General features: G+C 45.3%; 1 protein-coding gene across 1 annotated transcript in view; it reads right to left on the bottom strand.

Annotated features, from left to right (window-relative positions):
• LOC100669908 (uncharacterized) overlaps nt 1–14,358 on the bottom strand; it is a 19,775-nt gene extending 5,417 nt beyond the window's left edge. Inside the window, 5 exon segments of the mRNA XM_010593030.3 lie at nt 1–394; nt 1,987–2,090; nt 13,057–13,190; nt 13,192–13,289; nt 13,292–14,358. Of these exon segments, the coding sequence (XP_010591332.2) occupies nt 1–394; nt 1,987–2,090; nt 13,057–13,190; nt 13,192–13,289; nt 13,292–13,829 (1,268 nt within the window). The 5' untranslated portion in view covers nt 13,830–14,358.

Here is a 14,358-nt window from a genome sequence, read left to right as displayed (position 1 = left end):
GAGGAACCCACTGCCGGAACCGGAAATACCCGCCCGCCCGACCAAAATGGTGGCTCCCATGATTCACTTCTGCTTAAGATGGCAGCGCCATGTAGCCGAAACAGCTGTTGAAATCGCACGACACGTCCCCTCCGCCACGCAACATACTTTGACAGCTCCGCACGAATACACTCTGAAACTATCACGACCGAATATTTAAAGAGGTTCCTTAAACCTTTGCTGGGGTGTGATTTCTTAGACGTGAAAGAGTTGAAATGTACGGCACATTCCCATGAGGATCGCCTTACGGCTTCACCGTCCGCTAGGTGGCACAACGCGAGCCCCGCCCTTTCCGCTTGGTAGTTCAGAGGACAATGAAGCGGGTACTTAATTTCGAGGTCCCAACTGTGAGTACCTGTGGGCAATTTGGGGGAAAAAAGCCGTATTAAAGAAACTTATAAACTTTCGAACCATGCTCAGGTGAACTCTCAAACCGTAACATATTTTCATGCCAGAACGCCGCTCAGGGAAGTAGATCGGGAGGACCGCAGCCGTTATCACCTGTACAAAATAAACGGGGGATTGTATATAGTATTTGGAGCCCTGGTGACATAGTGGTTAAGAGCTCGGTTGCTAACCAAAGGGTCAGCAGTTCAAATCCACCAGCTGCTCCTTGGAAGTCCTATGGGGGCAGTTCTACTCTGTCATATAGGGTCGCTGAGTCGGAACGGACTGGATGGCACGCAACAACATACATATTTACTTTCTATTTGTAATATGCTTTAACGTTAGTCTCTTCTCTGAAATACGATTGGAAATGATAGTGCCTACCTCACCTGGTGTTATGGAGAGTAATCGAGTCAAGAAAGGTAAAGCGCCCAGAACAATGCCTGATAGAATTAATCTGTGTAACTTATTTAGTTCACATCCCTTGGGCACCACGTCCTGTTTTAGGTCTTGGTGATACAGCTGCAAAGAAACGAGGACCCCCTTCTTGGCGCTTACATTCTTTGGTGGTGATGGGTGGTTGAGTGGGACATTGGAGACAGGAAATTAGATCTGGGAGAGGGCCATGTGGAGAGATGGGGGAACAATGTGCCAGTCAGAGGGAAGGCATATGAGGAAGAATGTTTCATTTGGAATAAAGAGTTAGTGCAAAGGTCCTGAGCTAGAGTGTCAGAGAAAGAGTTATTGGAGAAACTAAGGACAGAGCAGTGGGATGGAGGTGGGGGCAGTTCACATAGTGCCTCAAGGATTTAGGGAAGGATCTTGGCAACACGTGCTGGAAGGCTTGGAAAGAGGATGGCAAAAGTCAGGGAAGGAGGCAGTGGCAGCCCCATGTTGTGAAGGCCAGGACCCATCCCTTGTGGCCACCAGACCTGGTCCAGTGAAGATTCCCCTGCAGCTTCCTTTGGGCATTTGGCCCTGTCCTGGCTGCCCCCTCCTCCTCCCCAGCCTGATGCCTGTCCTCCTAGGGCCCCAGGTGTGGACATCACCTGTCTCCCTGGCACCCCCAAATGGTTGTCCTTTCACTATTGCAACACTGAACTCTCCCCTGACCCACATGTTTTCTTTCTTCTGCGGTCGTGGGAGCCCCATGCTTTCACCAACCCCAATATCCAGTTCGCTGCCCGTGATTTGGGTCAGGCCATCCTGGCCCCATAGGTGCTTCTCACAAATGGAGAGGTGAGTTACTCCAGTGAGTCTCTGGTGTGCTATGCAAGGGCTTCCCCACTTCCCCTGGGAACATCATAAGTTACATTATTACATCCCTCTCCCCGCCTAAAATCAAAAACACCTCATCCTGCTGTTTAACTTTGCCCAGGGAGCCCCTGTGGAAATCTGCAACCTTGAAGTAGGACTGGGGAGTCTGGGTTTAAAATGAGGCCCCCCCTGCCCCCCACTCCCATGTGCTCAAGGATGGGACCTTTCTGCACTGCCCAGCCCCTTTCCAGGAGGCTCTGCCTCTCCAGAGCACCTCTCCCACATCCTCCCCCGCATCCATACCTCCTCTTTCCTCTTTCTGGAGACCCGGACTTCCAAAGGTGCCTTCTGCTTTTGGCTGGTCTCCCTCATCCCTTACTCTATGAGCTGATTTTAGCAGCGCCCTCCTGTGGAGGTGAGGGAAAAATTCTTGTTTTGCCACAGAGCCCATGGAGCCCAGGGGAATGTCAGTTGGAGGAGAGGGAGAAATGGAGTATACGGTTCACTTCTCAGACGATCAGTCCCTGTAGGATTTGGGCTTTTCCTCTGGAGTTTTCCTCACCCCTTTCCTTCCTGTTTTAAGAAAAGGGATGCTAGTACTTTTCAATGGCCACTGAAGGACAATCCTGAGCTGAGGGAGTTGCCCCAACCTTGGGGACCACTTGGGGTGTAATTTGGGGAGGGGATGGAGGTGGAGCAGCTGCTTTTCCAGCTCAGCACCCACCTGGGTTGAGCCCCATCCATGCTTGCTTACCGGGTATACGTGCCTGGCCTGGGTTAGGGACCCTACCTAGACTTCTCATTCCTTGGGAAGAATTTGTGGATTTGCTCTTGGCCAGCAAAGGGGCCCTAGTGTCCTGCCTGTGACTCCAGGCTGGTCCCTTGTAGCAGTGTGACATCTCAGCTCTACAAGGCTGAAAATTAGCTACATTCCTCCCACGAGAAGTCTGCATTCACCAGTTTGGGGTGGGCCTTGTCCTTGCCCAGGGAAGGGCTCCTCTCAATGATCATTTTTTCTTAATCCCACAGAGGTGGAAAGCCTGTTGGAGGCCCCCCTCCCCCCGCCAGACTTAGAGCTCTCTGCATGCAAGAGCCTTCTTCCTGCTCTGTCTACCTCCCTCTCTCCTCCTAGCCCACTGCTCTGTTGGCAAAGCCTTCTTCACTGGGCCTACCGCTTCTGGCCCTAGTTCAACTTAGTCTTACCCCGTCTCTGAGCCTTTTGACTACCCCCGTTCTCCCACCTCTTAAGCCCATGAGTACCACCTCCACTCCACACAAGGTAAGAATGCCCTTGGAGAGGCTCTTCTAAGAGTGGTCTCTCTAGGATTCTGATCACCATTCCTTTACTGGAGGGAGTCCACAGGATCACACAGTTGAAAAGAGCTCCTCATGCCTCCCTGCCAAAGGCCTGTTACCTCACTGGAGTGACCATTTCTCCAGGATCAGAGGCCTCCCCCCATCCCCACATCAGCACTTAGGGACCATTGGGGGTATGACAGGTCTTCTCTTGGATGCTGAGGTCAGGGCTGTTGGAAGTGGTAGGTGAGGGAAAGGTCATCAGGACTAGAGGGCCTGCTTGCTGTCTGCTAAAGTTCTGTAGGCAGGTGGCTTCCTCTTGTACTTTAAGATCAAAATCTCTACTGTCACCATCCAGATCCAGTGTGGCTGGCTCTGGAATGCCCCAAGCTGTGTTTTGTAGCCATGCTGGCCCTCTTCTCCTCCTCCCACCCATCAGTTCTTTCTCACATAGAACTTTTATACACACTATTCTTCTGTCTGGAAGGCCTGTGATATCCCACTCCTCTTCTCTTATTAAATCTAAGCTTCCTTCCAGCCTCAGCTGGTGTTGCCTCTTCAAGGAAGCCCTCTGTGATGCTCAGGTCTAGGTCAGGTTACTTTGTTTCATGGCTCATGGTAGTGTAGGGTATGCTGCTCACTCAGCTCAATTTGCAGTTATTTGAATTCCTCAAGGCTCTCTTGGGAGTGCCCTGAGAACAGGGACTGGCTTCTTTCTGACTTGCAGCATCCCCAGCACCTGGTAGAGTATGTGGCATGTGGAAGACTTAACCTTGGTGGCTAGTCTCACAGGCTGAGTAGTAAAGGGCGAGTCATTAGAGGGAGGGGAGGGTATTCCAGGGAGAGGAATGGGGGTTGGTGCAGAAGGAGGGAAAAAAGTGCATAAGTCAAGTGGTTTGTGTGCACAAGTCGGAGGGATGGCTTCAAGAGAAGGAATAAAGGGAGTGGACAGAGTAAAACCCCAGGTGGAAAAAAGCTAAACTCAGCTAGTTTAGATGGACTTTGCTGCTAAGGAACCTGGATTTTGTCCTGAAGTCTCTTTAGGATTCTGATCACATCCTTCCTGCCCAGACTTGATTTTCCTTAAAGGCATTTGTTGTCAGAGTGGAGGCTATGTTGGAGGAGTAAGACTAGAAACATGAAGAGTTACGAAGTTACTACAGTAATGAAGACAAGGAGGACTGAAGCCAGGAGCTTTAGGAGGCTGAGTCCTACTAAATGGCACTACAGGGTGACAAAGCATTTATCAAAGGCCTTATGCATGAGGGCTTGACTGTCTCTTCCAAGCCATCTGTCTCCTCCCCATCCCATATTCTTCACTCCAGTGTCTACAATTGGGCTCTGCATGTAGAAACTGTTTAATGTTTGAGGCTTAAAGAATTAAGCACAAAAAGGTTGTAGGTAAGCAAACGCTGGAATGTAGGTATAGATGCTGTTCCTCCTAGGCGGTGTGGGGTCTGGCATTAAATCAATTCCTGGAACAGATCTTACAAAGAGATCCCATGTCATTTTTTATGTCTATCTCCTGATACAGATTCAGTGTCCACCTTAGGCAGAAATCTGAGGTCTAAGTCCTGGTACCACACTGGTTAAGCGTTTGGCTGCTAACCAAAAGATTGGCAGTTTGACTCCACCAGTGCTCCTTGGAAACCCTATAGGGTAGTTTTCTGTCCTGTAAGGTAGCTCTGAGTCAGAATTGACCCAATGGCAACAGGTAACAGCCCCCCAGAAAGTCGATCCTAAGGCATTCTGTTGGATCTTCTTTGGGAGGTATACTGTGGGAGTCCCCAGGCCCTGGGTGTTCAGCAGAAGGGCAGAGTCAGAGGCTGCGGAACTGGGGATGGTCCAGGCAGGACGGAAAGAAACGCAGAGAGAAGGCAGCATCTGGCCTTCTTGTTAAAAGATTTAAAGGAGCTGTAGGTGAGAAACAAAAGGTGACTCAGTCCTTTTTCAGTTTTCTACCAGGTAGAGAATTTCATGTGAACTAGGATGGGGCAAATACACTGACATGCAGATGGAGGCTAGCTCACTCATTTCCAAGAATGGTAAAACAGCCAGGGCTGCTGAGAAATCTCATCCTTTGCTGCAGGTGGAGACAGGGGATTCTGTATGCTTAGGAAATGACAGAAAAAAGGGTGTGGGCTCTCCGGAGATCCTGTCCATGCATCTGGATTCCCCTTTATCTTTGTGGGGTCCTGCATGGTGCCAGGTAGAGTTGTCAACCAAAGGACTGTGACCAAGTTTGGATCCAAGTCCTTTAAGATAGGGGAAAAGGCTACATATGAACCAGCCTCAGCAGGGAAATAACTATGGAGGAAGGAACTTCCCCATTCACTAATGCTATTTTTAATTCAAATCCCTGACCTTTCCATTTTCCCCTTTCTTTGGGAGGGAAAAGGTGAGGAGAAGAGTAATAACTTAGAGGGCCATTTCCCTCCTTTTGTGCAGGTCACCTGGTAACAGGAGCCTAGTCACATCTTCTACACTTCTCATATGCATGGATGAGTTCATGTGCTGTACTTCTGAGGACTTTGGTTTGTGGGCAAAGTCTATAAATAAAGGTAAATTTATCACCAACTTTAGCTCTCATGGCCTGGGGGACTGTCTCTTCCTCATCAGCCTGTTATTCCTAGGACCTGTCACTACCTCTTCTGACATAACACTGTCAGCACTAACTGTTTTCTAGGAGTCCAAGACCTTACCACCCTGTTAGGATCAGCTGTGAAAGGATAAAGGGAAAAGGTGGCTAACATGCTTTGATACAAGTTTCTCCTCACATCCCATTTTTAAAAAAGTCTGGCACCAAGTGAAACCTTATACTTCTATTTTGAGACTCTGGCCCCAGTTCTTTCTTGATAAGAGTAATACAGTTTTGTTTTTAAATTCTTTCCGTTAAGAGTTCTCCCTTGTCACATCTCCCAGGTGGACCAGAAGCGATATTGGCTCAAGACTGTTTTTGTCAGATTAAAAAAATAAAAACATAATAGGGAAAGCCTTACTTAGTTTTTCTTTTATGTCTGAAATGACTACCTTACAGCCTACCTCTCCTGACTGGGAAAGGAGAGTTGCCTCACTTCTTTTTCATTTTCCTTTTAGACTTGCTACTCCTGAGGGTCCTTAAGAAGAATCAGAATTCAGCTGCCTTCTTTGTGTAGAACTGTGTGGTTCAGTGATTTGGTAGCCACATGTAGCTATTAAATAGTTAAAAATTCAGTCCCTCAGTTGCATTAGACCCATTTCAAGATCTCAGCATTCACATGTAGCTAGTGATGCCCACTATATTGGAGAGCACAGATACAGAAACACTTCCACCACTGCAGAAAAATTCCGTTAAACCTGGTATGGAGGGCTAATGTCCCTGTCTTCCCCTTCCTGTAACGCCATTTTATCAGTCAATAAATTTTTGTAATAACTTCAGAGGGGCAAGGGATTAAGGGTGCTAAATAGCATAGAATCTGTAGGTCCTATAGGGGTTTCACCCTTACAGCCTTGGAAAACCAATGGGGCAGTACTACTCTGTCCTATATGGTTGTTATGAGTCAGAATCAACTCAACAGCAATGGGTTTGGTCTTCTGGTATAAGGGTTTCAGGCAGCATGACACAGAGGCCAGGGGTTGTGGTCAGTGACAGATGTCATATTTTAAGGAGGTGCTTTAGGGGCTGATGTTACACAGATCAACCAAGGGCCACCTGCACTCTGCCAAGAGCTTGGAGAATTGGGTGTCCTATCGATTAATCTACTGATGCTAGTCTTCCACTGAACAGTTTTGAACACCTATACCAGGCACTGGCAATAGGGCCTAAGCGAGGCTGGTAACTTCAACTCTAGACCAAAAGCGAATGCACTGCCATCAAGTAGCTTCGGACTCATAGCAACCCTATGGGACAGCGTAAAACTGCCCCATAGGGTTTCCAGGGCTGTGAATCTTTACAAACGGAGACTGCCACATCTTTCTCCTGCAGAGCTGCTGGTGGTTTTAAACTGCCGACCTTTGTGTTGGCTGCCGAGCACTTTAACTACTGCATCACCAGGGATCCTTAAGTGTAGACCAGCGGTTCTCAACTGCGGGAGATTTTACCCCCATGTTGGGATATTTGGCAACGTCTTGAGACATTTTTGGTTGTCACAAGTGGTATGGAGGTGTGTGTATACTGCTTGAGTCTAGTGGGTCGAGTCCAGGAATGCTGCCAAGGATCCTACAATGCACAGGACAGCTCCATACAACCAAGAATTACCTGGCCCAAAATCTCAATACTGCTCAGGTTGAGAAACTCTATTCTAGACCACAAGACGCATTAGGTCTTTATGCTAAGACTAACCATGGGCCCCGGCTTCGTAGGATAGGAACCAGGGTAGCAAGTGTCTGATAAATTGGGAAGGAACAAAATTAGGAGTTTGGAACAGTGGTCACTATAAAGCTAAAGAGCAGGTGTAACTGGAGTGCATTTAAGTGTACTGAAAGGCTAAGAGCTAAGCTAAGAGTGAAACTGGAGCTGAGGATTTCAGATGTGTAGCAAGTCTGTCTGAAGATGAAGTCCAGGCTACAGCCACAGGAGTACAGAGGAGGAGGTTTAAACAGTCTCTTCGAACTGTTTAATACAGCAGTCAACAGCTGAACCTGGTAGGGAAGACATTCAATAAACAAGGTGAGCACCTGCTGGGTATGACTATACCAGTTTTCTCAATGTTTTTGTAACCAATACCCCTACTTTTCATATGCCTCAAAATCTCATGCTCTTCTTCCATCAATGTTTTTTCAAAATTTCAAAATGAAGTGTCATGACTAAAATTAATCAAAGCAATGGTAATTTTAGAAGGAAAAAAATTATTCAGAGTATGTGATAAACATGTCACTATTAAGCCTGTTTTCTAGCCAGAACTTTTCTTTCCTGGGTAGTATAGAAGATGCAGCAAAACACAAGCTTCTTTCAACACTCTTGGATTGTTTTCTCCCCATAGCTAGATATATATGAAAGCTTTTAAGATGTGTAGAGAAAATGGAATAACAAATAGAATAAAGCCTTCTTCTTTGTTTAGACATTTTACACCAAATTTCTCTAGGATATTTATCTGGAAGCTTCTTGTCAACACAATCAAACTTGAGTGCCAGCAACTCCTCTTGAAGCCCTTTCAGTGAGGATTAAACATAAGTGTGATGTTTTTCTTCCCAAAAGCTATTGCAGGCAGGTTTTAGCAGGAACACATCATCAAACATAATTCTGAATATTTATTTTTTCCTTGAAATAACGTTCATAAATCTAGTCCTTGAAAGATTGACCAATTTGAGAAAATTAGACATTTTTAGCACCAGTATGCTGTGTCTATAGCTAGATTTTTGGCAAGTTTTGCTTGAAATATTTCATAACGAGCAGTGATGTTGGTGTTTGCCCCTTGACATTTCAGGGACAATTTATTTTAAACTTTCAATATGCTAAACTCTGCTGAAAATCTTAAGTTTTCGAAGTTTAAAGTATAGGTTATTTTTCACTAGTGTTCCAAAATCAGGGCTGTTCTGTTCATAAATTCAGTTCAACATAGTGCTTTCTGACAACCAAGAAACCTCAGTATGTAACATAAAACACTTGAATGGCATTCAGATCTTCAAAAAGCAAGGCAAAGGAACTGGGGTTGAAAGCACTGTTTTTCACAATGGTCAATGCAGACAGCAAGTGTGACGATTTCCAGTAGACTATGGACAGGGTGTGTTGGAAGTTGATGCGTGGTAGTGATTGCTGAAGTACATCCTGAGCACCAATTTTCTTCAATTTTTGCCAAAGAAATCCAAGATCTAAACCACATTGCTGCAGCACCATTAACATATACTCCTGCAGTTCTTCCTCTAGCTCGGTTCATTTAATACAGCTCCAAAAATACTGTCTTAATGGCCAAGTACTAGGCTTTTGAAAATATCACTTCCATGGTTTTTAAAGCCTTATTCTGAACATAAGCAAAGCACGGTTTTCTTCATCAGTAGATTCAGTTAATAGCAAAGAAGGATGAGTTGATTTTTAAAACCTGAAGTTTAGTATATTAGGTTATCAATTCAGATTTAAGAGTAAAGAAGCAGATGAAAAAATTCGAGAATTCCTCAATTTCCTCTCAGAGTTGTGGCAGCACTTGCAATACAGTTTCACAAGTTTCTCCATTATTTTCTTCTTTCTAATTAAAAAGGCTATTTAATATTAAGCTTTCATGGCCTTTGAAGATTCCTCTTAATCTAATACTGTACAATCTTAAAAGCTGCAGAGAATTATGCTTTGCAGAGCACTCTACTAATGGCATGAATTAAAAAATTTTTTTTAATAATTTTTATTGAGCTTTAAGTGAACGTTTACAAATCAAGTCAGTCTGTCACATATAAGCTTATATACACCTTACTCCATACTCCCACTTACTCTCCCCCTAATGAGTCAGCCCTTCCAGTCTCTCCTTTTGTGACAATTTTGCCAGTTTCTAACCCTCTCTACCCTCCTATGTCCCCTGCAGACAGGAGATGCCAACACAGTCTCAAGTGTCCACCTGATACAAGTAGCTCACTCTTCATCAGCATCTCTCTCCAACCCATTGTCCAGTCCCTTCCATGTCTGATGAGTTGTCTTCGGGAATGGTTCCTGTCCTGGGCCAACAGAAGGTTTGGGAACCATGACTGCCGGGATTCCTATAGTCTCAGTCAGACCATTAAGTCTTGTCTTTTTATGAGAATTTGGGGTCTGCATCCCACTATTCTGCTCCCTCAGGGGTTCTCCTTTGTGTTCCCTGTCAGGGCAGTCATCGGTTGTAGCCAGGCACCATCTAGGTCTTCTGGTCTCAGGATGATGTAAGTCTCTGGTTCATGTGGCCCTTTCTGTCTCTTGGGCTCATAGTTATCGTGTGACCTTGGTGTTCTTCATTCTCCTTTGATCCAGGTGGGTTGAGACCAATTGATGCATCTTAGATGGCCGCTTGTTAGCATTTAAGACCCCAGATGCCACATTTCCAAGTGGGATGCAGAATGTTTTCATAATAGTATTATTTTGCCAATTGACTTAGAAGTCCCCTTAAGCCATAGTCCCCAAACCCCTGCCCTTGCTCCGCTGACCTTTGAGGCATGAATTTAAAATTTTAATGGCATGGTATTACTGCCCAACACTTTCAGGTAACTCAACTGAAGACGCTGATCCTATCTTCTGCATCATAATGTGAATATATACTTGATAAAAGCCTCAAAATTTTGGCTGCCATTTGTAGCAACCTCAAAGGAGAAAACTGAAAAGCAAGGAGTACAGATGATGGAAGCATCTAGTCCCTCTTTGCAGTGATGAATGATTTTATTGGCAGCAGCTGGTAGCAGGGCAATATAGGCATTGACTGATGCTGGAGTCCCATCAAGTGAAATCTTGGTTCATTTTCTTTTTATACACCTGTCTGCTGCCCAACACCCGACACCATTTAATGGTGTGCTAGGTCAAATCTAAATGATCTTATTTTCTAGCTGCAGAATCAAGACAAACTCATGGAATGGACAAAATGGAAGATGTATTTAAGTAAGCTTTTCAGGATTCAAAAGCCTCTTCTGTCAAATTTTAAAAGAACATTGACCTTGAAAGAATATAATTGTAGTGGATATATGAACTAAACAGCAGTGAAATGGCACTATAGTCACAATGGGACCGTCTCCTGTGGCAATTCAACCTTTCACACACCCCGTTTATTATAGGCCTTGCTCTGAATGTTTCCTTGCTCTATCTTCTTTCTATTCCCACCAGCTAAGGAGTTCTTTCCAACTTTATTCCCTATATTATGAAAAATTGAGTATTTTTTAATCTTAAAAAAATTACAACACTGAATATGATTTTATAAATTATAATCCTCCCCACACCCTGCAGTGCTGACAGAATTTGTGGTGGGAGGGGGAAGGAATACCTTTCTCTCCTATTCAGTTCCTGAAAATCACGACCTAATCCTTAAATCTGTAACAACCTCCCTACTCATGTTTCCTAAAACTTAAAAGCTTGATCACTTCCAAAGTAGATTAAAAAATTGTGCTGAATTTATAGCTGGAGAGAATTCACTACAGCCAGAACTGTGTGATGGCATGTTTACTATAACATATTTAATAAACCGTTATACAAAAATTGTTCCATGCTGTGTTAACCATTATGATGAGTATTTGGTTCAGTAAAATTCTGTTTCATGCTACTATAACGTATATGTTTACCAATGAGAGGAAGGACAAAATTCGAAATGTATAAAGAATGAAAGAGTATGTCAAGTCCTTAAAGGAATATCAGTTTACACATAACTTACATAAAATACAAGTTTTTACCTCTTCGAAGTGGTTCATTTGGGAATATCATCTACCTTGTTCTGGCATATGTTTGAAAATAAAAGTGCACCTTTTAATATTCTATATTTCAGAAAGAGATACCCCCAATTTGTTTAATTTGGTTTTACTGTTTCTTTATATCTACTAGTGTTCTCTGCAACTAACATCTCAGGTTTCAAATGAACGTTATCTGGCCTCCCCAGATGAAGAAACCATTTCTTTTATCTACATTGGCTTTCAATTAAAATTTCAGTTTCAGAATTGCTTCCAGAAGATTCTATCAGAAGGATGGAAGATTTTTCTCCCTTCTTCAGCTTTACTGCAGTAACTTCTAAAAACCAGAAGCCTAAGATATAATTTATTCCCCGGACAATTTTACTTATTACCAAGGTAAAGTGTGGTGCCAGGGTTTGTAAACATCAGATTAGTTTCATAAAGGTAGCAGTGATCTGTAGTTGGATTTGTGTCTTAATTGTGCCACTTAACCAATAAAACAAAAAACCAAACCCAGTGCTGTTGAGTCAATTCAGACTCATAGTGACCCTACAGGACAGAGCAGAACTGCCCCATAGAGTTTCCAAGGAGCGCCTGGCGGATTCAAACTGCCGACCCCTTGGTTAGCAGCCGTAGCACTTAACCACTATGCTACCAGGGTTTCCAATGCCACTTACCAATATAGTTACTATAAAATGGGGGGTGATGATAATACCTAATATATGATTCCTGTAGGGCAGTGTTCTGTTAGTGTTTTGACTGCAACTAAGAATAAAAAATATATTTTACTTTGAGAACACTTGTATATACATACGTATATATGTAACTTAAAACTTTCACAAAACAATACTTACCCTTACTATACTCCATCTCCTCTATTTCATTTTAAAATAATGCTGGGCATGACCACTTAATTTACTTGAAGATCCACTGATTGGTCAAAACCCAGAGTTTGAAAACCACTGATGCAGGAAAGCATGATGAAATACATTCTATAAACTGTAAAGCACTACAGAGATGTGAGTAGCTGCTCCTGAATATCCAATTTAACTCTAAGACTTTGATAGGGCCTGAAGAGGACCTCTGCTTCCTTGAGTATTGCTAGGGGTCAAATCTGCCCAGGTTTTTGGTAAGGAAGGTAGTATTCATGCTGTCATTGAGACAATTCTCTAATGCTCAGATCAAGACTGGAAGACGTAATAATCGTATCAGAATCCAGAGGAGGAAGGACATGTTAGTAGAAAGTCAAGTAAAAAAGTGAACATCAGTTTAGTGATCCAGACTTACACTGATCCATCAGAGATGCTTATGTCCTCTGCCTTTCTCTAGAGGCAAAATGGACTTTACTGAAGGTGGGGAACTAACCCCAGATTCTGGGAGGGGGGCATGACCAGTTGCTCTTACTAGTCCAGGACCCACACCTGGCATTTTGGTGTATCAATATACTAGGACTCTGTTACCTATACCTGTTGTATATCTAGATAAGCTGAAAGGGTAACAGCAGTCTTACTTCCTGTGACCTGGCACCATGTCTTTGCTCAGCTTCATCTGGGAGAGCCAATTGCACTAACACTCATGGCTGTGTGTGTGCTTTGTCCTCAAATGTCCCATCTCCCCTTCTCCCCCCACAAAAGAGAGGTTCAAGTAGCAAGTACCCGAGATCTTCACTTAAGGAAAAGGGGGTAGGAAGATGGTACCATTTCCCAGCTCCACTTGTTTACTCTCCACTCCCTTCTACTCCCCCCCTCCCCAATATTCCCTTCTTATTCCTCTCACCGTGTACTCCTGCACCACCTCTTCAATGGCACCACGTTGTGCTGTTTGTGGCTCCAGGATTCTTGGCACACGACACAGATAACCTCTTTGTCCACCTCACAGAAGAGTTTCAGGGCTTCCTGGTGTTTGGAGCAGGATGCCCTGATCATTTCCTCGGCTCCCTTGGTAAGGCATGGGGCACATCTGGTGAATTATCTGGACCATGTTGGCCAGCTGCAAGTTGGGAAGAAAGGACGTGTAAAGTTCTTCAGGCACTGGGGGCTGGTGAACTGATGCTGAGGGGTTGGGGGAGGAGGCAGATGGCTGTCAGAATACAGCTCTTCATCCTCATCATATTCTTCAAATATCTCTTGTTTTTCTGGGTAGACGTCAATTCTCAAGTCATGTCTCAAGCCATCCAGGTAACAGTCTCGATCTTCCTCCTGGTCCCACACATAGTCCATACTGTCCCAATTCCTTATGCCTCCGTCACCAACCCAGGGTTTATCTTCGTCTTGGAAGCCCTCGTCAGCATTGCCCCGGTACAAAACCTCTCGAATGGAGTTGTCCCGTCCACCAGTGGCCCCCACGGCCTCGTCCTCTTCTTTCTCCCATTCATCTTCCTTCTCGTCCCTGTTCTCATCCTCCCAGCCCTACAGCTGGGTCACACGCCCTCGGCTGAAATTGTGCCCACAGCCGATAGTTATGGAATCCTTGAAGTAATCCAGGCAGATGGCACACACGGCGTCCTCCTGAAGTGTCTCCGCGGGGTTGGTAGTGGCACAGCTAGCCATCTTAATGCGTCTCGGCCGATGTAAATGTGTCAGCTGGGAGTTGTGCGGGGATGCACCTGCAGATCAGCCTGCTGGCCACGCTGGTGACCTAAGACTGTCCTTGACCCTGCTCTTCCCCTCAGGCCCCCTCTGAGGCAAAGACCCTAGGTCCGGCACCTTCTAAGGGGGGCGGGGGCAGAAGCAGGCGGCGTCCCCTTCTCCCCTTCGAAGCTCTGCGTGCAAATCCCGATCACGCCACACTTCTCTCCCATTTTGCCTACCCTGCCGCGTCCTCCTCAGAAGCCGAGCTCCTTAACCAGCCCGAAGCGACCAGAAACGACAAGGCGCTGTAGCCCAAACTCGGGAGGGGATGGTCTCGGCCGGCGGAGGACCACATCTCTATGGTGCCCCAGGCGACACAGCAAGCGGGAACACCTGCCGCCAGCCCAGCCTCACCAAGAAGGAAAGACTGCTGGGAAGGGACTGAGGCAAGAAACAGTCCTCTCTTACGTCCTCCCACCAGCCACACACAGAGGGTCCGGCGGCCGAT

Source organism: Loxodonta africana, chromosome 2 (genome assembly GCF_030014295.1).
Source record: "Loxodonta africana isolate mLoxAfr1 chromosome 2, mLoxAfr1.hap2, whole genome shotgun sequence".
Lineage (NCBI taxonomy): Eukaryota > Metazoa > Chordata > Mammalia > Proboscidea > Elephantidae > Loxodonta > Loxodonta africana.
Note: the sequence above shows the minus strand (reverse complement) of the source record. Positions and strands in the feature narration are given on the sequence as shown.